At 36.7% G+C, this 26,946-nt stretch overlaps 1 protein-coding gene across 5 annotated transcripts; it reads right to left on the reverse strand.

The window, feature by feature from the left end:
- Positions 1–848: 848 nt before the first annotated feature.
- Positions 849–5,940, reverse strand: LOC113319689 (ABC transporter A family member 7-like). Of its 5 annotated transcripts, none has more exons than XM_026567931.1 (13): positions 5,551–5,940; positions 5,245–5,427; positions 4,382–4,544; positions 4,150–4,275; positions 3,975–4,058; positions 3,411–3,781; positions 2,944–3,144; positions 2,716–2,825; positions 2,526–2,610; positions 2,253–2,381; positions 1,977–2,082; positions 1,793–1,881; positions 849–1,405 (listed from the first exon to the last, which is right to left on the reverse strand). In XM_026567931.1, exons 2-13 carry the CDS (start codon positions 5,356–5,358, stop codon positions 1,106–1,108), a joined length of 1,878 nt encoding a protein of 625 aa, XP_026423716.1. In that variant the 5' UTR covers positions 5,359–5,427; positions 5,551–5,940; the 3' UTR covers positions 849–1,105. The 5 variants fall into 5 exon arrangements, 4 of the variants coding, with proteins under 4 accessions (XP_026423716.1, XP_026423715.1, XP_026423714.1 ...); XM_026567930.1 differs by having other exon boundaries at positions 2,526–2,559; positions 5,537–5,940; XM_026567929.1 differs by having other exon boundaries at positions 5,537–5,940.
- Positions 5,941–26,946: the final 21,006 nt, after the last annotated feature.

Raw genomic sequence — 26,946 nt, forward strand, 5'->3', positions numbered from 1 at the left:
TAAGACGTGATTTACATTAAGTGCCCGTTTTGGTGGAGGAGGATGACAAAGCGGAGATTATGGAAAACTTTAGCACCTCGAAATGTTATGAGAAACTGACGGTGATTTAGACGAGTGTGGTTTCAATAAATTTCTTTGAAAAGCTCATGTTTCCAACAAGGTTAGTTTTATTTTATGGGCTACTTTTCATGATTCTATTCCAACTAGGAATATGTTGCGTTATGCAATGAAGTTAGGGAATATACAAACTATTTGTTTATTCACTATTCGTATTCTTTTGAGATTTGGCATTATTTTCGTCAGGCCTTCAGAATTGCTTGGCCTTTGCCGAGTACGTTATTTCATTCATTTGAAGCTTGGTCCTCCAATGTGTTGAGTGATAAAGGAAGAGAAGTTTGAAAAATATTACATTATGCGATTTGTTGGGCCTTATGAAAGGAAAGGAATGGAAGAGTCTTTGGAGATAGGCATAAGTGTGTGCAAGAAATTATCGACTTGATTAAGCAATTGATAGTTTTATGGTCTTGCTATAATGATACCTTCATGTTTGTAGATCCTAACTTAATTTGGAGTAACTAGGAAACTCTAATGCATATGCAACTATCTCTCTTTTGATCTTGGTTTTAAACCTTGGCTCATTTTTCTCTCTTTAATATAACCTTCTCTTTCGAAAAAAAGAAAAAGAAATAAAAGCCGGACATAAGGATTTCTGTTAACGTGAACGAAAAATCGACCTTGAAGATTGATACTATTTGATTGTGTCTATGTTAAAGAAATGAGATGCGACAGTTTGTAGAAATAATCTCAGAACCAACATGAAAAATCTAAGGATTACATTGCAACAATTGTCAGCATACGTCAACAAATCATACTGATACGACCATTGTGTATCAAACTAGGGTTTTCGTCAATATGAAATAAGAAATTGTGTATTTGGGAGATATACTTCTGAACTTATAACATTGTACTATTTTCCCTTTGTGTTTTATCCTACACATCATAAACCTGACATACATGCAACAACTAGAATGTACTTCTAAACTCAGACTTGAATGAGGTTAATCTCACTGATATTATTTCGAACTAGAGAACGCCTACACGACTACTACATGGTAGATGATGATGCAAGGGCGGCCTGAGCTACCTTAATGAAAACATCCTCTAAGGTGGTATCAGTTAAACCCCACGCATAGATCGGGAACTCCCGCTTTGCATTTTCAACTGCTCGGAAAACATCTCCAATTCTTACATCTTTCTTGGAAATTTCAAACTTCTGGGTTCCAGATAAATGGTAGATTTTGCTTGCATTCGAAGAGAGCCCGCATATTAATTTCTCCACTTCCTCTTCTTGATCCACAGATGTTGTCATTGTAAACACATATGATCCTCCATATCTTGCTTTTAACTGTCATTCAAAACAAGTTTCATAAAATGAAACTACAAAAAATGGAAGATAGATTACTTAAATTTAGAAGAGCTCTGAATGATGATATTTTTCATCATCAGCCCGGAGAATGATTTTCAATTGGAAGAAATTATGGTTCTAGCTAGTTTTTAGTGTCATTGCTATATTTTATTTAAACACTAACTAACCCTTATTTTAGTGTCAAAGAGTAAATAGCCAACAACTTTACGTCAAAAGGTTCATTTTTTTCTTACAGCTACAAAAGGTGTTTTAAGAAAGTAAGGGTTCATTGCCTCTTGGTCCATAAATTTTCAAACAAATCTATAAAGAAGAGCAACATTAGCAGTAACGAAAAGGATTAGAAATGTGAGATAATCTTATTTTTACCTCTTTTGGGTTTCCTATGCACTGCAAGCTTCCGTCTGCAAAGATTCCTAACCGGTCACACAGTGCTTCTGCCTCTTCCATTGAATGAGCTGAAACCATCAAGTATCTGGTATGAACAAATACATAAAAATAAAATAATGGTTAAATTAGTGAAACAATAAGATCAAGTATCTAGTTTCATTACTGGTAAGAATAATAGCTCGATCCTTCTTTGCTCGTTTCACAATATTCCACAAATGGTTTCTTGAAGATGGGTCCAGTCCAGTACTGGGTTCATCCATATAAACAACCTTTCACAAGAAAAGGAGCTTACGTCATAAAATTGTACTGTAAAAGATTAAAACTACACGAATATAAGTATAAACACTGCATTATTATAGGAGATTACACAATTCAAACTCAAGTTCAATATCTGTCAGAAGCTTGAAAAATACAAATAAATAAAGATGATGAGTGAAACCTTAGGATCACCAATTAGCGAAATGGCAACGCTAAGACGCCTCTTCATCCCACCACTATAAGTTCTAGCTTGTTTATCGGCAACACCTCCATGGTATAAGTTGACACTTTTTAGAGATTCTTCAACTGCCTGCATACAAAAAAAAGATCACAACTCATACTTGTTTAGTGAAATGTTGGTTGAGTAATGGTACATCTTGCTAAAAAAACAAAAGGATATAGGTGCTTTCAGGTTCTTTAAAATAGAGTACAGCCGACAAATATGTAGACTTACTTCTGTTAAGTCAGACCCTTTGAGGTTCTTCAATCTGCCATAGAATAAAAGATGTTCTCTACCTGTTAGGGTTTCCCACAGCAGGCTTCCATTGTGCATAAAACAAAAATTAATTGTTTTCAATTTGTACTAATGGTAAACCATAATCAATGTGTCTCAACACAGAAAAAAAAGATGCATTGTTGCTTACTCATGCTGGGGGCATACACCCATGCTGGCATATATTTGGTCCATATCAGTTTGTATGTCCAATCCATTGACTAATGCCATGCCAGAGGTTGGTTCTGTGAGCCCAATCATCTGCAAGTAAACATCATATCTCTTTGAGAGGGGATATACACTAGCCTTTGATTTTTGTCTCGCAAAAAGAATAAATGAAACCTCTAAATGTCAGATTTCCATAGTGCTAATAACTCACCATACTGATAAAGGAGGTTTTCCCAGCACCATTTGGACCGAGCATACCAAAACATTCCCCTCGACCCAAAGCAAGAGATAACCCTCTAACTGCTACTTTTTCAGGATTTCCATCTATACTTGGATAAACTTTTTTAAGGTTATCACAGACGATGGAATCAGTTGTATCATTTAACAGGATTAACTCTTTAACCTTTTCCCTCTGCACAAACATAAACAAGAAGAAAGTGTAAAGAACAGACAGATAAGTTCTTGAACTTAGGGCCCACATCTGCAGTCCAAAGCACATGAAGAAGACTTTCTTTTTTATCTGGATTTCATACAAAATGTAAGTTTATATGCTCACTCATTTTGGTGGCTTTCAGTTATTATATGTCTAGGCGCCACTCATTATCAAATTCCTTTATGCGCAAATACATGTAAATATTCAGATCTCTACAAGAAATGCTTGAGAAGGAACAAAGTTACCTCTTGGGAAACATCAGGTTTTTCACTTTCATCGCGAAAGTTCAACTGTTGTGTCTGGATAGCTAGCTGCTGATTAGAAGCCGATAGCTTCTTCGACATATTTTTCAGGAAAAAAAGGGGGTGCTTTCTGACACCATTACCTAGGGATATAACTTGATCCAAATAATATGCAACAATAAGCATTACGAACCATTCTATGGCCATGAGAATAAAGACTCGTCTCATCCCATTCTCTCCATCATTAATATCATTCCAACTCATTTTAACTGCATAACCCAGATAACGTTCTCTTTGGGTATATTCTTGAAACTCATAATTTCCACGATATAGAGCAAAGGGAGGAAACATCTCTAGTATGATAATCCAATCTCCTATAATAACATAAGATTATTTCAAATGTAATTAGGGAATGTCACAAGATAGACAGTGTTTAAACCGCAGAATTAAAAGAATACAAAAGCTTCTAATGGGACGAGTATAGTATACTATAAGAATGTATGAAGAAAACAAAAGGAATTTCAGCTTTCTGACATATTGTTTAACTGCATCATTAGTTCAACTCACTTGAAAAGGATGGAGATTGCAACACACTCTGGAAAACATACATTCCTAAGAGCCCCGATCCAAATACAAACATGTGTGCTATTACTGTGACACCAAATTCAAGATATTAATAAATAAGGAAAATACAAAACTTATGGATTTTAGCACAAAATAAATGAAAATGAGGGTTGTAGACCTGTAGCTGTCTTAACATGTAAAGATAATGTTGCCATAAGAAAAGCAAATGAAATCTGCAGGTATATATAGGTGAAATAGAACGTAAACAGTATGCTGAATGCAGTACACTTGAAGATCGGCAACCCTGAAAAATAAGAAATTATTAATTCTTATATATGTAATGAAAAAAAAAATACACATCACACATAAATTAAAACAACACAATTCGGTTGATATATGAGTTTTCGTACCTATGAGATAACCTGATACCATAAAACCTAGTATGTAGACAGAAGAGAGAAAAAGAAAATATGAATATGTTATCATCCAGTACGGACCATCTCCAAGTCCATGCATTTTCATCATGACCCTTAATTTTTGTTGCTTCTCATAAACAAGAGATGTCAACATAACCTACATCAAAAGGTTAGTAATAAGACTTCAGGCTGAGTAATTTGCCAAAGATAAATCTTAAGCATAGTTCATGGATTGCCTTGTGAAAAACAAACTACATGCCGGGCAAAGATATTTCTTGAAATATCAACCATCGGTTATCTTTAGTGTCAGTACAAGGGTTAAATTTGGCCAAAATAATGTGACATAGATGGAGTGGTGTCGTTGCATTTTTTTCAAAACAAAACAATAGAAAAATTCATACCACTTAAAAAAGAAGAAAAGAGCATTAATGGAAACCAGAACCACAACTGCAGATTTAACTCAAATCTCCAGCTGAGCCAGGAAAAGTTAGTACGATAAGTGGCCACATTAGCTTTAGTAAACAGTGAATTCTGTAATAACGGTCTTAATAGCAATAGGTGGCAAACATTGGTAGAGAGAGCATGACCTCGTGCGCGTGGTGTAGAAACTCATAGAATATTTTCCCTAAAATGCTACATACTTTCATGAACATGGACAACGTAAAGACCTCGTTCTTTTTTACGCATTTGTACAGTAAAGGAAAGTAAAACTAACAATTTTAGCAAGTGATGCCCAAGCTATTGAATGAATTCTATCACTCTAAGATACTAATTCAAAAAATAAAAACAAATCATGAACAAGCATTACCTACTGGAAACTCGTAATGATTTAGAAAATCAAGGTTAGTCCCACTTACAGGAAAAAGCTGCAAAATGATCCATGTGAACAAGAGCGGAAGAAATAAAGTAAGCACCATCCCCACCATTACATCAATCATATCGGACCGTCGCAGTAGACGAGTCTGTGGCATATCTGTGACATAATCTAGCAGCACCTTTGTACCAGTGCCATTCAAGAACTTGAGATAAGCTTTGGAAGCCTACATAAAGAAATACATCAGATATTAATGGGAAAGCCAGTGGAAAAAATATGCAGATATTGTAAAGCACATAATACACAGGCATGCACCAGAGTTTAATAATAACAACATCAATCAACTTGCCGTTAATGCCTGCTTTCTGATCGATCATTGTTTCTTTCTTAATTTCTTACAATCAAGAGACTTCACATGATCAGATTTCACTTCATGCATCAAAAATGGATAATCTAATTCACCCAAAAATTTAATGACCAAAAATCAGGGCGAAAGTTAGGTAATTGAGATCTTTTTAGGTTTATGGTATTAGAAGTTGTGACGGCGGTGTTACAGGTAAAGGTTATGGTGTGGGTGAAGGGCTGCAAATCTGCAATGGGGTTGTGTTGGATGTGAAATTGTTGGTAGATTGGTAATAACGGTGTAGATGATTGTGGTTTCATTGTAGGTTCCACGGAAGGACTAGGAGCTAAAGTTCTATGCTGCATTTTAATTTTGGGTTGCTGCTTGATAGAACTGTTGAACAGTTAAATATGAATTTCCGTCAAAAATAAAAGAAAATAAAAAAATGATAGCTTCCTCTTCTTATTTTGTAGCCGGAACTGTTGAACAGTTAAATATGAATCTCCGTCAAAAAAAAAATGATAGTTTCCTCTTCTTATTTTGTAGCCGGAATGGATCCTTCACTTTAAATTTCAACCCTGTTAAAGGGACATGAAATTCCATTAGAGGGGCGGCAGTGTGATAATAATGTCTCTTTAGTTGGTTAGGAGATGTCCAGTAGAGGATGTAAAGCGTCTAGATTACCTTCCCCATTTTTTAACCTAAATCAAAGCTAAATTGAAAATTTGTTTTCTTTCTTCTTCTCTTCTCCTCCTCCCATCAACCGTAACCTCCATTAAAACTCAAAATTTCATCGTTTTCAATTAATCGACGATTCGAAAAATAATCAAGTGTAGTGTAATGACTTATATGATGTTTTGAAAAACCCAGTTACGATTTGGTTTATTTTGTTCTATTTAAGTTTAATTTCTATCAAAAATTAGGATTTTAGATGAAAATTGAAATTCAAATTTCTGGGTTTACGTGAGTTACGGTTGATTTTAACTCAATTACGAACCGGAACTGGAGATTTTGATGTTGTTACGGTTGGTAATTGAACTATTATCAACCGTATGTTCTTATATCTGAGAATTTTCTTCAGTTACGTTTTTTTCAACCGTAAAGGAACTTACGGTTGATGTCGATACCAGAATTACAAACCGTAAATAATCCTAGAACCCAGAGTTCAGAAAGGTCACCAATTACGATTCATAACTAAAATTCGAGATGAACCGTAAATACTGTTACGGTTCGTCTCGAACATTTGATTACCAACCGTAACTGGTTTTACGATTGGGTTTCCCCAAATTTAACCAGTTACGGTTGGTAGTTCATCTTTTACGAACCGTAACTAAGATTTACGGTTGGTTATGAGCAAAATTCCAACCGTAATTAGCTCTGAAAATGTAAAAAAAAATGATTTTTTTCTTAAACTCTAAAATCTGATTTTGTTTTGATTATCAACACTGAACTATGGTTATTCAATTTTAGAAGGTAATAAGGGTTAATTATCAACACTAAACTATGTAAGGGTTAATTAGTCATTTTCAGAATTTTTTTGATAAGGGGCACTTCAAATTACCATGTAATGACCCTTTTTGTCCTATTATCCGTCGCCCCTCTAATAAAATCTGCCGCCCCTATAACAGGGTTGTTAATTTCCAGTGTTAATTTACTTCTTCTACCATCATCGGAAATATAAGAATTATTTGCAGCCTATCACTAATAGACAAAAACGGGTCATTATGAAGTAAAATGAAATTGAGCCAAATATTTTATTTAATGGTTTAATTGTCTCTGATTAATTAGTGTTAATTCATCAGCAAAACATAAAAAAAAGTTGATTTTTTTTTGAAAAAAAGCAACCCAGAATCGGTGGATGTTCATGAATTCGAAGACAGATTCTGGGTTGATGTTTTAATGCGGAAAGAAAAACACCCATAATCGGTGCATATTACTTATTACATAACTCGTAAGGATCGGTAAGCACGATACACACATATAGACATATTCCTAAAACTGCACTAAAAGAATTGGTCCATACAAGTCACATAAATAACCGATTCTAGGTTGAAAAATATACTGAAAATTTGCGCATTTTTCCACCAAGAATCGGTTTATGTGGATATTACATCAACCGGTTACGGGATTAGCAGGTAACAAATCAAATGCTAAATAATCGGTTTATGTGAATATTCACATAATCTGATTCTAGCTAAAAAAACATACAGAAAACTGGGTATTTCTTCCATACCAGAATCGCGGGATATCGGCATGAACATCAACCAATTCTGGTTAAATATTCTTCAACCAGCAAACACATACATATAAATCGGGTGATGTGGTCATGAACATCAACTGATTATAATAGGAATCGGTCAGTATGGACATGGACTCGACCAATTATGGTTAAACATAGAGACCCAAGCTTGTTTGTAATTTTCAATTTTGAATGGATAAATCAATCACAGGTATAATTAAGAGTAATGGGTTGTATTTAACGATGTTTAATTTGTTTTTGTTTTTTTTTAATGATGATGAAATTTTATTTGAATCTATCGATGTAATTAGAATCGATTGATGAAGTTGAGTTTGAGGAAACTAGAAATAACCCGTGTCGTAACGGCACGACATGAGGTTAACAGAGAGTTCTAATAAATATCTAGAGATAGCTAGCTTGTGTCGTAACGGCACTGCTTTAATATGATATCTGACTGGTGTAATTTTTCTTTTTTACGAACTTTAAATCGTGTTCCTTTGCAAGATAGTTTTCTATTTTGTTTTAAGCGAAAATAATGTCTATAAATACATTGTAAAATTATTCATATACATTATCCAAAAACGAACACAAAACCATTTAAATAATAGTGAGTATGCATATCTCACTTATGAGTTATGAATAGAAATAAACAAATAAATCTCATTTCCCATTAAATTCATCATGCCACCACTAAATCCAATTAATGCATGTATGATATATTATGATTTCATTTAATGTTTCTTTGAATATCTTGAGTTATGAGTTTATGCAATAATTAAAGATTAATAAATTTTGATTCATAATGAGAGGGGTTACGGAAACGACGACCGTCGGATGTCTTTCGCTGGGATGAGACCTGGATGGTCGGATGCAACGTTTGTCTCTCAAAATGTTATACGTCCGTCCAAAGCTCAAAAACCTATGATGTTTTGTATTATAGATGATTTGTATGGGTTTTAGTTTTGAAAGGATTTGAATAAGTTTCAAATTTAAAAGGATGAAGCTTAGGATTGAATTTTAATGAGAGTAACTTAATATTTTTACCTAGTTTAGACACCCCTTATCCCCATAGGTGGGTGAAAAAAAATGATAGGATCCGGATAATTCATATGAGCCTCAAACTAAGGAGAATTATGATACAAAAACTCCAGATGGTCATCAATAAAAACACAAAAAATAAAAAATAAAATAAATGATCCCAATTTTGTCTCACAAGATGACACAACAGGTTGGGCGCTGATCCCGCCCCACAAAACCAACAAGGGGTCCTCTTATTTGTGAGTATCGGTTTTTCTTGATGTTTTTGGTCCTCGATCTATCGATCATTTTCTATTAGTATGTATCGAATATAAAAATTTTCCATTCTTAAAAGTTTGAAATATTAACTTGCTTCGTAAAGAATATGTCTTTTTTTTTCTTTTTTCTTGTTAACTTTGGATTTTTTGGTTTTATTAAGACGAGAAGTTGTTTTCTTTTTTTTTTAAGCACGAGAAGTCGTTGTTTGTGGGATACGTAGATACAATTTTAATTTGAACGGATTGAACGTAAAGTTGTTGCATTTTCTTTCCTTTTTTAGTATGATTGATATTGAAAAACACATAAACCATGTGGTAGTGAATACAACTAAAGAAGAGCATAAGGCTCAAAGAAAAATATAGCCAAACAAAATAAAACAAAAAATAAGCACAGAACAGGAAAACTCAAGAGCAAAAACTCGATTCTCAGGGATAGCAGTATCCAAAAAAAAAAAGTGTAATCCTCGAATTCCTTGAGGATGCCACGGATTTATAAAAGAAGCACTAGAAGGATGGTCTCCTTATAAAGGTGCGGAAGGGATACTAAATCACATGACAAGATCCTACCATATTTTTGTTTTTCATTTACGTATGCTTAAAATATAAGGTGGTTCATACACTGTTAGAGCAACTGCAGTCGTACGACTATACCCAAAGATCAAAGACCAAAAAACGGGACCAAATTTGAGTTTACTCTGTACTGTGACGCTACGGGATGAAGACCAAATTTGATCGAGCGGATAATTTAGTTACGTTTGAAGACGGACGGATAATTCAGTTACGTTTGATTTGTGGGCGGAGATTTAAATTACGTTTGAGACAGGCGTAGGTTAAATTACCGCCTGACGACGGGCGTAAATATAAATTACGTTTCACGTGGGACGGGGTTTTAAATCACGCCCGTTTGTCAGGCGGATGATCATCTCACCGTGCCAACGCACGTAAAATAAAATTACGCCTGGCGATAACACGTTTCTTTAGCACGTATACATACACAAGGGCGGAAATATTCTAGTACGCCTGAATGGGGCGGAAGGACCATTGTACGTCTGCTAATGAGGCGTAAAAAAAATTTACGCCTGTGTGGGAGTGCTCTGTGATATGTGTTTGCAATTTCATTCTAGTAACTAGTGACCAAAACTGATTCATGAATGTTCTTATCTCACAAGCTTAGAAACAAATGTCAGGGTTCTATTTCGTAGGTCCGGAGATTCAATTCATAACTAACATCAGCACATTAGCCATGTTAATATTGCGGTGGTGCAACTCCTAGTCCTGAAACTGAGATGCTATAGGTTTGCCATTCATTGGCAGAGAACTTAAAAAGAATAAAAAAAGAAAAGAAACATCAGCTTACTTGATTAAATCTGCAAATCTACTGCAAAAATTTCACATACCCCTTGGTTACATCTTTCTCTTTTTCTTATTATTAAATCTCCCGGTAAAATAGTCACTGACTGTTCAGCAAAAATGCATATGTTACTGAGTATAGGGTAGGGCAAAGAGACTTACCAAAATCTTATCAGTATATACAACCAAAACTAAATTTAAGATGATGTTGCTGACGATTCGCTAAAGGGACATCAAGCTAAAGCTAACACTGTTCTTCCACTAATGCCCCTGAATTTGAATATCTGACGCATCTTACACATTAATCATCAGAAGCAATGGATGATCCTTCATTGGGTTCTTCAGGATTTGAATTTCCAAGCATCTTCTGCAGTGACTCCACATCCCAGCCTCAGACCCTCTGTGATGGGAGGGGCGTAAATTTGGTATCCGCCCCAGAGAGGCGTAAACCTGGTGTCCGCCCAGAAGAGGCGTGATTAATATCTCCGCCTGGCGACAAGCGGACTTTGGCGATCCGCCTCATCGGGCGTAGTTTTGGAATCCGCCTGTCTCATACGTACATTTGATGTCCGCCCCATCAACATGCGTAAATTTCCTCTCCGCCCGTTAACAAGCGTACTTTAAATTTACGCCCAGCAACAAGCGTACTTTAAATTTACGCCCGACTATATTAGAATTTGGGATTTGGTCGCGACCATATTTGGTCTGGAATTTGATCTTTGGTTGGGATTTGATCTTTACTCCGTCCCACTGTGTTACGATCTCATCCCAAATTTTTGGTTATACTCGCCCACTGTGGATGCTCTTAAGCTATTAAAATAGAGTATGATGGTCCATATATTGCTCTAATAGTAAGGATTATGAAGGGTGAGAGTCACTTTCAAAATAAATGGCTTAATTCAAATTTATGGGTAGAGGAAATCCCCCTTCACCCAAAATCAATCATCCTTCTCTTTTAGTTGAAGGAGTGAGATAAAGTCTTCACAACACAACAAACAACTTTCCTTATAAAACTAAAAATGGAAAGTAACAACGAACCATTTGCCTTATAAAATTATAATGAAAAAGAAAATAAAAACGTCAAATAATGTGCCTTATGCAACTAAAATGCGAAGAAAAAAACAGCAAACCGTTTTCCTTATGAAACTAAAATGAAAAAGTAAAAACATTGTTATGCAAGTAAAATGAAAAAAAACATCAAATTAACAATTTTGCTTATGAAACGAAATGAAATATGAAAAAAATGGTTTTACATACAGTCCATTATCCCTCCATCCCATAATGGATTTTGCACTCTTTCAGTTAGGCTGTAAAGCAGTCTATCTCGTAGGGTCATACCCCTTCCTCTAATGAGAACAAAATGCAAGGTGCTAATAAAGTCAGTTGGGATAGTGTTTAGGGATGAAGTAACAAATTTTGCATAGAAGTGGTCTAAGGTAAAATCACAGGGGAGGTCATCGATGTTTTTCTTTTCTCCAAATCTCCAAAACTATCTCTATAGATTAATGTCTTAGGGACCAACAAAATTTATCAATTAAGCAATACTATCAATTTAACGAGTCAAGACATAGCTTTTATAAATCTAGTTGCATCACCAAATTATACTATATTAGAATGTTTATTAAATAATTAAGTAGTATTAATTAGCGGAATGTAAACTTAGTGGCGTGCATCAAGAAGATGAGAATTTGTATTAACAAAGATTCGAAGATAGAAATCATATGTGAGATGGAATGCATACCATATTGACGGTGCGTAGAATCCACGATGGTGGTGAAGTTCCACCAAGTAATGCCATCAGTGAGGCGCCAGATGAGGGAAGAGATGTCGAGTTATACCAGACATTCACATTGAAGTTAGTCACATCGGAGTTTAAGAAATCATATGCTGTAACATCAGTTTTATATCTGCATGTCATTCATCTATGCCGAAAGCTAATATCGAAAAAAAATAATGTAAGTAAACCCAACCTGTAAAGATCTCATTAACTTCTTGCTTTGGATTTCTTTGCCAGTAGCCCATGAAGAGCTCGTCATTTACCGACAAAGAGCTATTTCGCCATAAACCTAAACCTTGCACACATGTTAAACCTGATTCCAGTTCAAAAATAAAAATGGTTGAGCACGCACCCGCATAAAAATTATCAGCGAGTAATAGATCATGAACCATGAAAACGGTCATAACCACGTCATAGTTCACACTTAACACTACGGACAACAAATATTATTACTTATATGCCAAGATTAAGCACTTTTTTTTTTTTTTTTTGCATCTTATAAACTTTCGGTTAAAGCGGCTGACGACACTGTATTATTATGTAGTGGTAAAGCCATTGAGTGATGAAGCAGTGAAACTCGTCGATACTAAATTTTTGACTGATCAAAATAATAAAAAACGAAAACGACTAGATGTAAGACTGCACTACAGTACCATCTTAGGAATAAAATTTTGACAAAAAATTTTTCCTACGCAATGCTAATTAATCCTCGAATTTTGAAATAAAATGAGCATGACTTGGGTTACCATAAACTTACTTAGTGCCTATATATTACCAGACGGCGTCTGCACAGGAAGATTAAGTACAGAATGTCTAACTTGTTTGCATTGAGCTTGGATTACTTTTCTTTCATTCACCTGAAAAAAATATCCAGCATCAACGTAAATGTTGTAGTCAGTTAAGATGTATCTACAGTCACTTAATGGATATTATGTTCTCTTTATGTGTGTATAATATAACAACATTTTATTTGTGACAAGATGAACAAGAGAATGACTGACCAGCAGAAGATCACTTATATCAACAGGAGTGATATCAGCAGGAGTTACAGTGGAATTCAAGGAGACACCACGACTAGCGGTCGAGTTCTTTCGCAAGGTATGTATAAAACTCTGTACCCCATCTTCATCCCCCTAAGAATTTATAAAATCGACATGAATGATCAAGTTAGTCTCTAGATAATACTATCAACTAGCATGTTCTATTTATTTCAGGTCTTAACGTAACTATTTACTTTATTAAATTAATATTCATCCCCATGCTGAAGAAAATTAACAAGAAAAATAAAGCTAACCTCTACAACATAGACACCATCATCCATCAGAGTACTTGCCGAGAAATTCAGAGAGGGACTAACCGTGAATAGGTTTATACCCAATTCTGATAATACATGATATTAGGAAGCAAACAAATATATTAATTTTTCGAAAATTGTACTGCCTTCGGCTTTAGAAAAGAGATATTATAATTTTTTTCTTTTTAGCCTAAAAATAAACCAAATTCGAAAAGTAATAATATCTCTTTTTCAAAAACCGACGGAGTAATATGGAAGGAAAGAGTTAATGAAATGTACCTTGCCCGAGGGATTCATTCAATCCGGTAACAAGTACTGTTACTGGACATGATTTTGTTGTTCGACATGATTCATCAGGCAGGTCATTATATGGAATAAACTCGTTTTTCACAGCACGAGATTGTGTCCAAGGTATATGCAAATAAACGGGGTTCTCTGAATCTGGTGCTTGTTCAGGTAACATGCCCATGCCACCAGGTAGCTCCGGAAAATCAGCTCCTTCCTTTCCAGGATTACGCGGACCAGCAATTTGCTGTTTTTCCATAGATGCTGAGTATTTTTGTAATTGTTGAAGGAACACAAGTAATAGAATAGGAAATGCAATAAGTCTTAGATTTTCCCAAATGTTACGTCTGCAATAAAGAAAGAAAGTTCAAAAAGCCACAAGTTAAAAAAATAAAAAGAAAAAAAAAGACTTCATCATAAAAGACAAACAAAAAAGGGAAAAAAAATTAAGACTAATATTAATTTAATTTATTTCAAAATTGTCTTAAATTTATATAGAAAAATGGTGAAACAGTAAAAAGAGGTACCTGAAATGTGATATTTTTCAAGAACAAAGCATTAGTCTGTGTTGTAAAACTCGATTTTGCCATTAATTAATGTTTTTCTTACAAGAAGAAATTCGTAGAGATATATAGGAATTAATGTAGTAACATTAGTTTTTCTTGGTAGAGATATATAGGAATTAACAAACAAAAATGAATAGAAAAAAATAATCAAAGCTATGTACAAGAAGAAATTGGTAGAGATATATAGGAATTAATTTAGTAACATTAGTTTTTCTTGTTTGTTTGATTTTATTTTTTTATCAAATACGGGTTTTTACAGTTAGAATAGTATTAATTACAATGTTGTCAATATGAAGTTATTTGTTGTTGCTGATTTGATTTTCCAGCTTATCAACAACGAGCTCCATTTCTTTAAAATTCTGTCATCTCTTTTTCAAACAAACCCAACAAAAACAACAATAATTTTATTTTAGTTCATACAGAATTTCAGTTTAAAATTGAAATAACTAAAAATAGATTAAAAAAATAAGGATTCTTACAATCTTGTTAAGAAATATCAATCAGGTAAGTTCTTTTGGAACTCGCACTGGGGAGGTTAAATGGAACTGAATTAAGGCATAAGGGAAGGTTTTTAGTGATGAAAATACTATCCTACCCTTTATCATTTTTTCTTATAAATTTTAAGAAGAAAACCTGAAGTCTAAATCAAGTTCAAAAGAAGAACCAAAACACAGCATCCCTTTCTCTTTTTCTCATATGCCGACTTTTTTCTCTTCTCCTCTTCTTCTTTTTTTCCATCACTTCTTCATTTCATTGTTAGTTAATCTAAAATATCTTCGTCGACTAATACCTTCTATAAAAATGAGTTGGACGAAACAATATTTTAGGCGTCGCCTTAATTCTAAAGTCTTGAATGCGGCTAAACATAAAGAAAAACAAAATCTCAAATACAAATTACATGCCATTAAAAATCAAGAAGACGAAGAAAACTCGTACAATCAACCTCTCAGTAAAATAGCTTCGCTGGGAAGGTAAGTGATCCTCATTCATTTTTTTAGTATTGTGATTAATTTTAACTCTAGTGGATGATGAATTATACTTTCAAGCATTTTTTTAGGTTTAAAATCAAAAATTATATTTTAGTTACATGGTAAGAGTCGGCATTGAACGGATGATGAATGCAATGTCGAGTGTTGTTGTCGATATTGTATTATAGCTGAATACCATAACGAATCATTTGTAAAGTCTTAGAAAAATTTTGCATGTCCACTGTCTGCATTGATTTATCAATGAAAGTCATGCGAACATGGATACCAATTCACTGCAGTGAAAATACACTTTCTCGGCACATTCGATTAAAGTTCTAACAATGCTGACTGTTGGTTAATTTCTCTGGATTGAAATTTACCACTGTCGGCATTATCTCTTTAGAATGTTCGATGCTGATTAATATAATCCAATACCAATTGTTTTTGTGATGATTTTTTTCCGCTTCAATGTCGGTTGTTGATTTTCGACGTCGATTTTAGGTCGTAAAATGCATAACTTTTTCTTTTGCTTTGATGGATAATGAGCTACTTATGGCTTATGATTTAGGTCCAAGAGCAAATCTAAGAGAGAATCAAAGGAACTTGCATCTTTAAAGGAAAAGGATTATTTTTCCTCTCTTGAGTCCATTCCTTCTCGTAATGGTCACCCTGAATGATTGGGGGCAAAAAATAGAAGTATTGATTACGTGGGTGTCCTAAGGAACCCTAGAACCTGTTTTGGGATAAAAACTGATTCTCCTGGAAATGGTAAATTTGGGTGTGCAGCCGAGAAACGAATCTAAACCCTAAAAAAATACACTGCACGGGAATACTTTAGATTTGAGAGATCAATCTTTACAATTCTGGCATAAACCAAGAAATCGTCGTTCCAGACTTGCTTCGGTCACAAAATGGAGGATAAGGGTTGATCTTAAGGAGAGAAGTGAAGAAGGTGTTGAGATAAAAAAAAAATGTTGAATTTTAAAGGTGTGGTTGTTTTATGACTTGTATCAGAATATGGAACTGGCTTGCGGAATGTAAGCTTTCAGTTCTTGGTGCTTTTCTAGATACTGTGTTGTTAACCAAAACTCTGTTGTACGTTGAAATAGGTTGAAAACCTATTTATATAGTCATAGTTGAGTGATGGAGAAATGGGATCGTGTAAAAATGTTGAAAACCACGTCTTACTATGAGGGAAGACGGGTCAGTTTACACCCACTACTTCTCAGCTGCCACTAAATGTCCGCCTTTTCCTAACATTTTCTCATAATAGGCATGTTACACGCCGCACGCTGTAAACCGCCAGACCAATACCCTGATGAACAACCCCCAGTTTGTGACATGTTTGATGTCTCGAGTATTTTATAGAAAATATGTATCAAGTGGGTCTTGCCTAATTATTCTGACCAATCACGCGCAAGCTAGGTGGCGGGTAGTCATGTGTGACGAGCTAAGTCACGAGACTTGTCGCAAATAATAATATGTAATGTTATTAGGTTAAATAAATAAGTTATTTGTGAAACCGATATTCATAAAATATTGTATGTATTGGATGCATGTAAAGCATCGCTTTTAAGCAAGAAGCTCAAAATAATCGATGCTCATAAAGCATCGTTTTCTTAAATCAGTCACGGAGCTCAATTTCTTTAAAGGAGCACAACCGGCCATTTTCCGGAAGCTTCCAGGAGCCATTCACGCATGCCAATGGCAGGCCGGTCGATCCCTATAGGAGAGTGATGGATGATAGCCATTTTGACATCATATTGGTCGGTCCAAGTTAAATCTAGACTGGTTAAATTGGATAGCCAAATTGGATGGCTGAGATAATTTTCGGCGGTTATTGATTGCCGCTAATTTATTTAAGACTTTTATAATAAGTGGCGCCATCCATACTCGGGCAACCGTTTAGGAGCCACATGGGTAGGCAGCGGCGCGGCCAATTGTTCCTTATGGAAGAGGAGCGACCAATGGTCACGACGACATTTTGTTGAACGCTTACAATAGGAGTTTGGCCGTCCGATTCGTCTGGTGAAATTGGGCGGTCGAGATGATTTGTAGAAGTTAATGGCTGCCGTTGATTTATTTAGGTTTTAAAAAGCCATGTGGCCAACCTATTTTGGGCTAACGATTTTTGGTGTTAGTTGTGCGCTGGGAGTTGTTCGACAGACCAGCACAATAGTCGGGGCCGCTGGTGAACATATCAGCACCTTGCCATTGATTGAGATCGAATCTAGGCCGGTAAATTCGGCTGGCGAAGTTGGGCGTCCAAGGTCGTTTTGCGGCAGTAATGTAATGTCGCGTAACAGAAATTAGGATTTTGTAACTCGTGTGGCCAACTGTTTTGGTAAACGTTTAGTGGCTCCGCTTACGAGTCGGAGAGATGCCCATCAACCTAGGCATTAGTAGGCCCCCTTATGTACACGATGGCGCTTGTCCGACTATGTTAGGAGGCGACTAGATGTGATAAATCGACTGGCCAAAACGTGCGGCCGTGATCGTTTTAAGACTGACATGGGAAGTGTTAGAGCAATGCTCGGTCGAACTCGCATGCGTTTCTATCTCAACCATGTTTGTCAATGTTAGTGATCAACACTATAAGTCTTTATTTCTAGTCTACTATAGTTAAGTCTCAGGCTAGGATAGAAAGTGTAGTTGAGCTCAAGAACTCCATGGCGATCATCATACAAGACGAATAACTACTCAAGGAACTAGCGGAACTTCATCGACTAAAAGGTATGTGGAGACTTGAACTTATCTATCACTCAAAAGTCTATCTACTCTATCTCCTATCTTGAGACAAAAGACGTTTTGCTATATAGACTTTGATTATACACATTTGCTATTTCAAGCCGAGTTTATCTCGCTTATCTATTTCTCGAAATATGTGTTGGTAAGATTTCGCTTTGGCCAAGTTCATCTTTACCTAGTGACGAAAGTCATGTTATGTTTCAATCATTTTGAAAATGGCTTTGACGAAAAATGGTTTGTGAATAACAACAATATAACGTCCTCTAAGAATGTTTCAATGATTGAAATGAGAGTCTAGTTTATATAAGCATTGTGTGGCAACACATATATGTATAATTCCTTATTCCTTGAACCAAAGTATGCGTACTTTGTTGATTAGGAAAACCGGAACAAGAGCTATGAACTCAGTCCACGAACTCGGTATGCGAACCCAGTCCGCAAACTGGCGGAGGTTCTCATCCCGAGAATATCTGCTGGAGTTTGTGAAATCCTTCCGGGAACTTAATCCCGCGAACTAAGTCCGCGTACTTGATTTGGTTATATCAAAAGACGATTATTTGTGAACTTATATTTATATTAACTAAGGAATGCAATTACAAACCGTGGCTATAAAGTTCACGAATCGATTCGAGTGAATCAAATCGTTTTTGCTTCGATTGTGTCTTGTATAGTTATATAAGATTTATACAATTGAAAAACTTTCTAACTAGTTCATTTGAGTCATTTGAACTAGTTATGGTGAAGAAGAATATGGTTGATATGAAAGTGCTCATATGGCTAACCATTTGGTTAACTACTGTTGAACCAACAAATGTACATGTTTGGGTACAGTTACACAAACCTAAAATCGTACATTTCATTTGTGTGTTACACAAGCTAAGTTTTCGATCCAATGGTTAAAAGATATTATCTTGAACCTAATCAGGTTTTCATCTAACGGTGAATATTGAATGCTTTGTTACTAAACTAACACTGATTGCAAACCCTGATTTGAAAGACTATATAAGGGAGAACTCTAACAACTGGGAAACCTAATCCCCACACCTCCTGTGTGATACTAGTTGTATAAGCTAGAGTCGATTCTCCTTTAACCTTAGGTTTCTTCTTGAAAACCAGGTTAACGACTTGAAGACTTCATTGGGATTGTGAAGCCAGACCGATACTACTTTCTTGTAGTTGTGTGATTCTTTTTGATTCTATCGTTTTGAGTACAATCGTAACGATTGGCTTGAGATTGTTATCTCTGATAGGTGAGATATAAAAGTAGTCAACATCTTCTTCTCATCGTTTATGGTTCCACAATAATTTTTTTCGCCGCGTCGATTAAGATTATTGTGAGGTGATTTATAATACTAGGCTGTTCTTCGGGAATATAAGTCTAGGTTATCAATTGGTTCATGTTAACCTTGATTTATCAAAAGACGGTACAGAACTTGTAGCTAATTCTGTGGGAGACAGCTTTATCTATTATCGTAGACTTTTCTGTGTGATACAGATTTGTTTACTAAAGTCTTCGACTTTGGGTCGTAGCAAATCTTAGTTGTGGGTGAGATCAGCTAAGGGAATCAAGTGCGTAGTATCCTGCTGGGATCAGAGACGTAAGGAGCGCAACTGTACCTTGGATCAATGTGAGATTGATTGGGGTTCAATTACAGTCCAGACCGAAGTTAGTTTGTAGTAGGCTAGTGTCTGTAGCGGCTTAATACAGTGTGTGTTCAATCTGGACTAGGTCCCAGGGTTTTTTATGCATTTGCGGTTTCCTCGTTAACAAAATTCTGGTGTCTGTGTTATTTCTTTTCCGCATTATATTTTTTTATATAATTGAAATATCACAGGTTGTGCATAAGATCAATCAATTAGAATATACAACCTTTGGTTGTTGATTTACATTGATTGACACTTGAACATGGAGTCTTTGGTACCGTTCAAGTTATTTCACATAATAATCAGGCTCACGGATTTCTATCTATTCGATTTGCTGATTACATTGTGAAATAGAGATATTAGAACTCTTTGATATACTTTATTAAGATTGAGTCTTGTTGATTCTCTTGAAAGTATATTGGAGTTAGTCCATACAGATTTCTTATCGAAATATTGGGTGTGGTTGTTGTACCCCCGCTTTTTCAGACAGCTTATATTAAATTCCTTAAGGAATTAGGTGTTTCGACCAACCAACTCTCGGTTTTATTTAAAAGTGTGTGTGGCGCATTTAAAGCGATCTGATTGGTCGATGTGAAAGGGGACCGACAAGTGGTAATATGGAGTGTGGCCAATCGGCCACGAGCCGCGCCTGCTGGAGCAGATCGGTCGGCCAAGTGGCATGGCCACGCCTCCCTTTTGCTGCTGTCTTATTTTCCGCAGTTCCTCTTTATTTCTTTTTTTTTCTATTTTTGGCAGGATTTTGATCCTACTAATCCATAGTGGATCAGTTTCCCAGCTTGCCTAGGTTTAGTTTCTACCAACAGGGTTCAAAATATTGCGGAGGCCGCAAAAAACTTAATTTTTGCAAATTAGTTAGGTTAAAATTTGAATCTTGTGAGTTATTAAAAAATCGATCAAATTTGGTGAGTTATGTGAGTTGACACAAAATTCTGTAATTTTATTATCAGAGAGCGGCGTGCTTTCCGACTGAGTATTTTTATGCAGACCTTAATCTTGATAATTCGGGAAACTCATGCTACTCAGTTGCGAGTGAACACTAATTGTCATGTCATATCAATATTAAGGGTTCAGCCGGAGAACATAGCATAAGAAAAATACTCGATAAGTCATGCATTAATGAATAATGCAGTAGGTTAAAATTTACATAATATCTGGGATTGTTGTTTCCATTCTGGATAAATTTCATAAATATGCTGAATTGCTCAATACATATGTAAGGAGGCCTGGGCACTCATCACTCTTAAATGTCTCAGCTTCTTTGTAGAACGACGGCTCATTAAATACAAGGTTTTGTAGATCTTATCTACGAAATCGTCTCTTCTTTTTCCTATGCCTTTGCCATCTCCATATTTTGATCTTTTGTCTCGAGAGCTGGTTCTGCCCCCGGTCTCTGTTTGCCTCTTAGGTATCTCCAGGATTGGTTCCAGAGAGTTGGTTCGTTGTGGACCTGTTGTTCTTTTTGCTTGTGCCCTGGGGTTGTCCTTCTGGATTTCTTCGAGTATGATGTAGCGGTCTTGAACCAGCCTGAGCCCTCCTTCGGAATTGAGGGCTCTGTTGTGAAGCTCTACGAATATATATGATGTTCTATCAAGTCCATACTTAAAGCAATTAATGCTAATTTTTGGATTGACTTTTCCAATTGCTTGGCATGTCTTCTGCCACCTATCTGTGTATTGCATCAATGTTTCGCGGGGTCCGATAGCTAAATCAAATAGCCTATCTAACCCAGCCTTTGTTGATTTGTTGTACATGTATGTCTCCAAGAACACCGTAAACAATTGTTCAAAAGAGTCAATTGAGTTTGCTGGTAAATTGTCATACCAGGCTAATGTTGATCCCGTCAAGCTTGCAAGTAAGTACCTACAAAATACTACCTCATTTCTTTCCCAATGGGCAAGGACACGGTGTAATACCGTAGGTGGGTTGCGGGATCTGAGGTACCGTTGTATGCCTGGAACATAGGTACCGGGCACTTCGGAGGGATGGCTTCCCTCAAAATGCGAAAAGACAATGGGGATGTGGTTGCTTCTTGTAGCACCTCTTCTAGACTTGCACCTGCCTGGCCAGTTTTTAGGCCTTGTATCTCCTTCCGCATTTTCTCCATTTGCTCCATAACCATGTCTACATTGTGAGCATATTTGGAAAATACCTCGTCGTAGTAGGACTGAGAGGCTTGTACGTTGAATCCGTCTCATCTGGATCATGGAGGGTTCTCCTGGATCCCCCTGATGGGTTATCCTTGGTGGATTTGGGATCCACCTTTCGTCTTCCTGAGATAGCTCCGTTCTCACACCTCTTTAGCGGAGGGTGAGTTTGGGAACCTTCGATTTGTATGTATAACATATCCTTTAGGTTCTGGTTCTCCTGGGCCATCTCGTGCATTGCATCCTCATGTTCCTTGTTATGGAGTAACAAAGATGCTACTTGTGCTGCCAGTTGGTCTTCGTTGTGAATTCCACCACCTTGAGGGGTGCTACCGGCCGGATCTTCAGATTTTTCCGCTCCTTCTTTTATTACTGGTGCGTCTTCATCTGTCTGGATTGGAGTTAAGTTTCCAAACCCTCATCCCGTAGGAACTACAGTTCTGGGTAACCCTACATTTGCCGCAGGTGGCTCTGTAATGACGGGATTCTCCGGTAACGGCATGCCGTAAAGTGGTTGAGATCCCAATGTTTGGCACATCCCTTCAACAGGAATAGTTGATCTGTTAGCAATCGTTCTTCTTGCTATCTCACTTTGGCCATCCTCTGCTTCGGTTCTTTGTTTTGCTTGAGACGGCTTTTGAGATCTTCCTCGTGTAACCGTTGTTCGTGAGCTTGTTGGTACATCACTTGGTTTCTGCATGCCTTTGGCTTTTGTTATCTTGTGGTCACAGAAAAAACGACAAAAATCTGCTACTTGGGTGTCTTCGTCAAAAGTGGTAATTAATGCTCTCACATCGAAGACGGCTAAGCAGTTTTTTCAGAAAAATGACTGAAATGACGTTTTGAAAGATAGGTATTAAATTTTTATGACACCCTCGGGAGGAACAACCTTAAACGTTGAAATCAAATTAAAAAAAGGTGTCAGATCTCCCAAAAAACAAGGTTATTAAATGCTTTAGAAGATCTTTTTTCCTTAAAATCTCACTGAGATTCTTTTGTTGTCAGAGGTATACAGATCTAAATAAATATTTGTTGAAAAAGGTTGTTTTAGTACAAAACAAAAGTTTTTAACGTTTTGTTAGTGTTCTTTTGTGAACATTTTTGTAGATCTGTGAGATTGCTAGTCTTTAGAGGCTATGAACTCAAAGAACTTGCGAAAACAAGGGACGAACCAATTACTAAAGAGTGAGATCCATCGGTTTTAAACTCAGATCTCTTTGTTAAAGAATATATGTAAGTAAGATAAATAACGGAATATAAAAACTCAAGCTGGTGAGAAAATCCTTCTAGCACCAAACTGTGACTACTCGTTTTCCCGTAGTCTACGTAATGTGTACAGCTCAGAGAATCAGATACTAAGTAGTATTGATACCTCTGTTGAACTGATAATGCTAAGTGATAAAAGATACTCAAGATCACAATAATAACTAAGAATACGAATATAATGTAAAAGCAACTAAGTTATCATGAGACACAAGAGATTACGTGGTTCGACTTTAGTCTACGTCCACGGGGCTAATGAGTGATTGTTTTATATTAAGTTGTAGTGGTTACAAAGATCTTAAATGCTTCCCAAAGTAATAGAGAGAACTCAAGTTGAAGTCATTACTTAAGTTCTATACATTAAAGAGGTATAAGCTTAAGACTAGATCTTCTAAACTAGATATTGAATGCCTTTAGTTTGTTGGTGAGGCTTGGTATTTATAACCCTTCCACTCCAGGTATATCTTTGTTGCCTCTGGGTCCATCGTTTGCTGATATACATTTCGTACAAATGGTACCTTCGTTCGCCGCGTGCTTTATCCAGTCGAACTTTGCCACCTCAACTGACCCACGTTCCTTCGAGAACTTCCCAACCTTAGTATAGGTTGTACCTTCGTTCACCGCCAGCCTCTGCCAATCGGGTTCTGCCACATCGTCTCTCTCCACGTTCCTTGATTATGCGTGTAGATAAGAGATTTGTGCATTTAATGCTGATTAGATATGTCATCCACCTTTGTCCCTTCTCCAGCTGCCTCCTTATAGACTAGGCTTTTACTCTTCTCATCTCAGTCGTTGAGGCATCCTTTCTTGGGACGAGATAAAGTAGATCTACGAAGGTATCCTATGTCACTTGGATTTCTCTGCATAGCGAGGGCTACATAGTTATCTTGTATGCGGCCACCAAGATCGTGACACGTGCTCCGCAGAATATTGGTATTCACAATGGAAATGTAATAAAACTGCTCATGCTCGGGATTATTTGTTGGTTATACCTATTAGTGGACTAAATCAATGTATGGGGCCGAGAAAATTTGGATCTGTTTTGTGTTACAGGCTGGGTATACCGCTTTTCGAAGAAAATAATCCTTGTCCCAGCTGCGGCACTTTGATGGATGCTTTTGGAGATCATGCATTGTGCAAGTAATGTTGGTATTAAGTTCAGGCATGATTCAATTCGAGACGTATTGGCTGATATTTGTTTCAAATCAGGAGTAGCATCTCGTAAAGAAGTGTCCTTGGGGTTTCAGTCAGCCAATGACTCTAATTTGAGGTCGTCATATATCCTAGAATATAATTGGGATAATGGTCGAGACATGTGCTTTGACGTTACAGTGATCTCCTCGTTCTTAGGTGGTGGCGCACATAAGTTTACACCAGGCCAAGCCATCTCTAGAGCAATTACTCGTAAACGTAAGAAATACTTGGATAGATGCACGTCACTTGGTTATGAATTTTATGTGTTTGCTTTTACTACTCTAGGTGAACTTAGTGATGAGGCGGTGGTTTTTATGAAGAGACTTAGGAATTGTTTGTCGAACCATGATATAAACGACAAGGTAGGGAGGTCTATTTTTCACAGGTTAGATATTGTTATTCAAAAAGGTGTTGGAGCTCAGCTTGTTGCGAGACTCCCAACCAGCTTCTTGTAAAAACTTTGTTTTGTTAACCTAATTATCTTATTATGTACAGATACAAGCCATTTTTGTTATCTTACTTCTTGTATGCAAACGAAGAATCTGCAAGATACTATTCTCCAACTCCCATCTGACTCCATTCCAGCCTTGGTTTTCAGCAAGCGGTGTCTAACTTCATGAAGGTTTGTGGTTTGTCTTCCTTCAACATCAACACTATTGCCCCCCGTCCCATGAAAACATTGGCATTACAGTATTTTTGAAGTTTTTAAGCGTGACATTCCTTCCAAATTTTCTATGTCAGACCGTGATGTTATACTTGGGAAAGTAACAAAATTGATCATGCCCAAGATTACCTCAAGGCAGTACCCATCAAAGGGCTCAACCAATCTCTTTCTCCTCGTCAGTTTAGGGCTGTTGTATGTTACAGACTTGGTATACCAATTTTTCGCACTGTTGAGGTTTGTGCATGTTGTAAAAGGAAAATGGATGCATTTGGTGACCATGCACTTCACTGTGCCAGTGAGCTTGGGGTCAAGTTTCGACACGACTTTGTCAGAGATGTTGTGGCTGATATTTGTTACAAAGCAAGGATTGTTGGGTTTCCCCTTTCTCAGGTTACAGTGGTCGTGCTTTTGTTCCTGGTGCTGCTATTTCGAGTGTTATTTCACGAAAATGCACAAAATATTTAGATAAGTGCTCGACTCATGGTTATGGTTTTGGGGTTCTTGCATTCTCTACTTTAGGAGAACTTAGTGAAGACATTGTGATTCTCTTGAAGAGGTTGATAAATTGTATAGCTAATTACGACCTCAATTATACAAAATAGGTAATTCTCTTTTTTATAGAGTAGTTATTTCAATTCAAAAAGGTGTAGGGTCTCAACTTGTTGCTATGTTGCCCTCTATAGACATTGTACCTTGTATTTGATTATTTTGTTAATAAAATCCTTCGTGGCACCAATAATAATAATAAAAAATAATAATTTGTACTAAAGAAGAAAAAAATCGGTGTAGTTAATAAATATCCACTTGATAAAATTGGTCGGCATCTGAAGAAATCAAAGAAGAATAAGAAGCATCGAGGAGAAATGGTCAACAATTAAAGGAGTTAGAAAATAGTGGTAAGAGGAGAAATGGTCAACAATAGAAGGAGTGAATAGAGTGGTGAGCCGCATGATGAATCAAGGATAGAAAAAGGTAAAGCCAGCATATATGTACTCCGGAATTTTTGAGCAAAACATCAAACAATTGGGGATGGTTGGAAGTGGTCAGATTGGCTCTTGAAAATTCGATGGTGCCAGCGTCATACCAGTGTTCTCCCTCCCTGCACGGTAAATCAGGAAGTTGGGCTCCTTTGTACCATAATTAGGTATTATTGTTTTCAATTTTATGTTGTTGGTGGATTTTTATAATGCATTTAATCTAGTGGATCGTACTACGATGCTGAGGGAGGTCAGACGAAAGTGTCCATCAATTTCTAGGTGGGTGGAATTTTGTTACGCGAAGCCGGCAAAGTTATATTATAATGACAGAACTTTGTCATCCGCTCGTGGTGTACAGCAGGGAGACCCGCTTGGTCCTTTACTTTTCGCTTTGGTCTTACATCCCTTAATTCATAATATTGCAGCGCAGTGCGATTTATACCTACAAGCTTGGTACCTAGATGATGGCACCCTTATAGGGGACACGTTGATGGTTGCGAAATCTTTACGTATTATACAATAAGAGGGGGCGGCTTCTGGCTTACACTTGAACATCTCCAAAACTGAATTGTTTTGGCCATCGATGGACAGTCTAAGTTTAACTATGGGGGTTTTTTCTTCAAACATTTGTAGGCCGAGTGATGGAGTAAAGCTGTTGGGTGGTCCTGTCAGTTTGAATCCTCGTTTTTTGCAGCAACATGGTGGTTAGTAGGGTGCGTAAAACAATTGATTTGATGGAAGCCATCTCTAAGCTTGAAGACCCATAGTATGAGTTGCTTCTCCTACGGAACTGTTCTGGGGTATGTCGGCTTTACTTCTCTATGAGAACTACTAATCCTGAACGCTTATGTGATGCACAACAGCTTTTTGATAGCCACTTGACCCAGTTTATGCGACGCCTCATAACAGGAGATGGACCCGGGTATGGTTTGCTTCAACAAAGAATGGCCACTCTTCCTATCAAACATGGTGG

This window comes from Papaver somniferum, chromosome 10, assembly GCF_003573695.1.
Source record: "Papaver somniferum cultivar HN1 chromosome 10, ASM357369v1, whole genome shotgun sequence".
Lineage (NCBI taxonomy): Eukaryota > Viridiplantae > Streptophyta > Magnoliopsida > Ranunculales > Papaveraceae > Papaver > Papaver somniferum.

What these genes read in the sequence shown, in the direction of transcription:
- LOC113319689 (XM_026567929.1), bottom strand. Translation starts at nt 5,578, where the DNA reads ATGATCGATCAGAAAGCAGGCATTAACGGCAAGTTGATTGAT. An exon ending in AACCTGATGTTTCCCAAGAG is followed by an intron (nt 3,145 to 3,410) that starts GTAACTTTGTTC and finishes ATGTTTGTGCAG; the next exon opens with AGGGAAAAGGTTAAAGAGTT. An exon ending in GCATAGGAAACCCAAAAGAG is followed by an intron (nt 1,406 to 1,792) that starts GTAAAAATAAGA and finishes TTTGAATGACAG; the next exon opens with TTAAAAGCAAGATATGGAGG.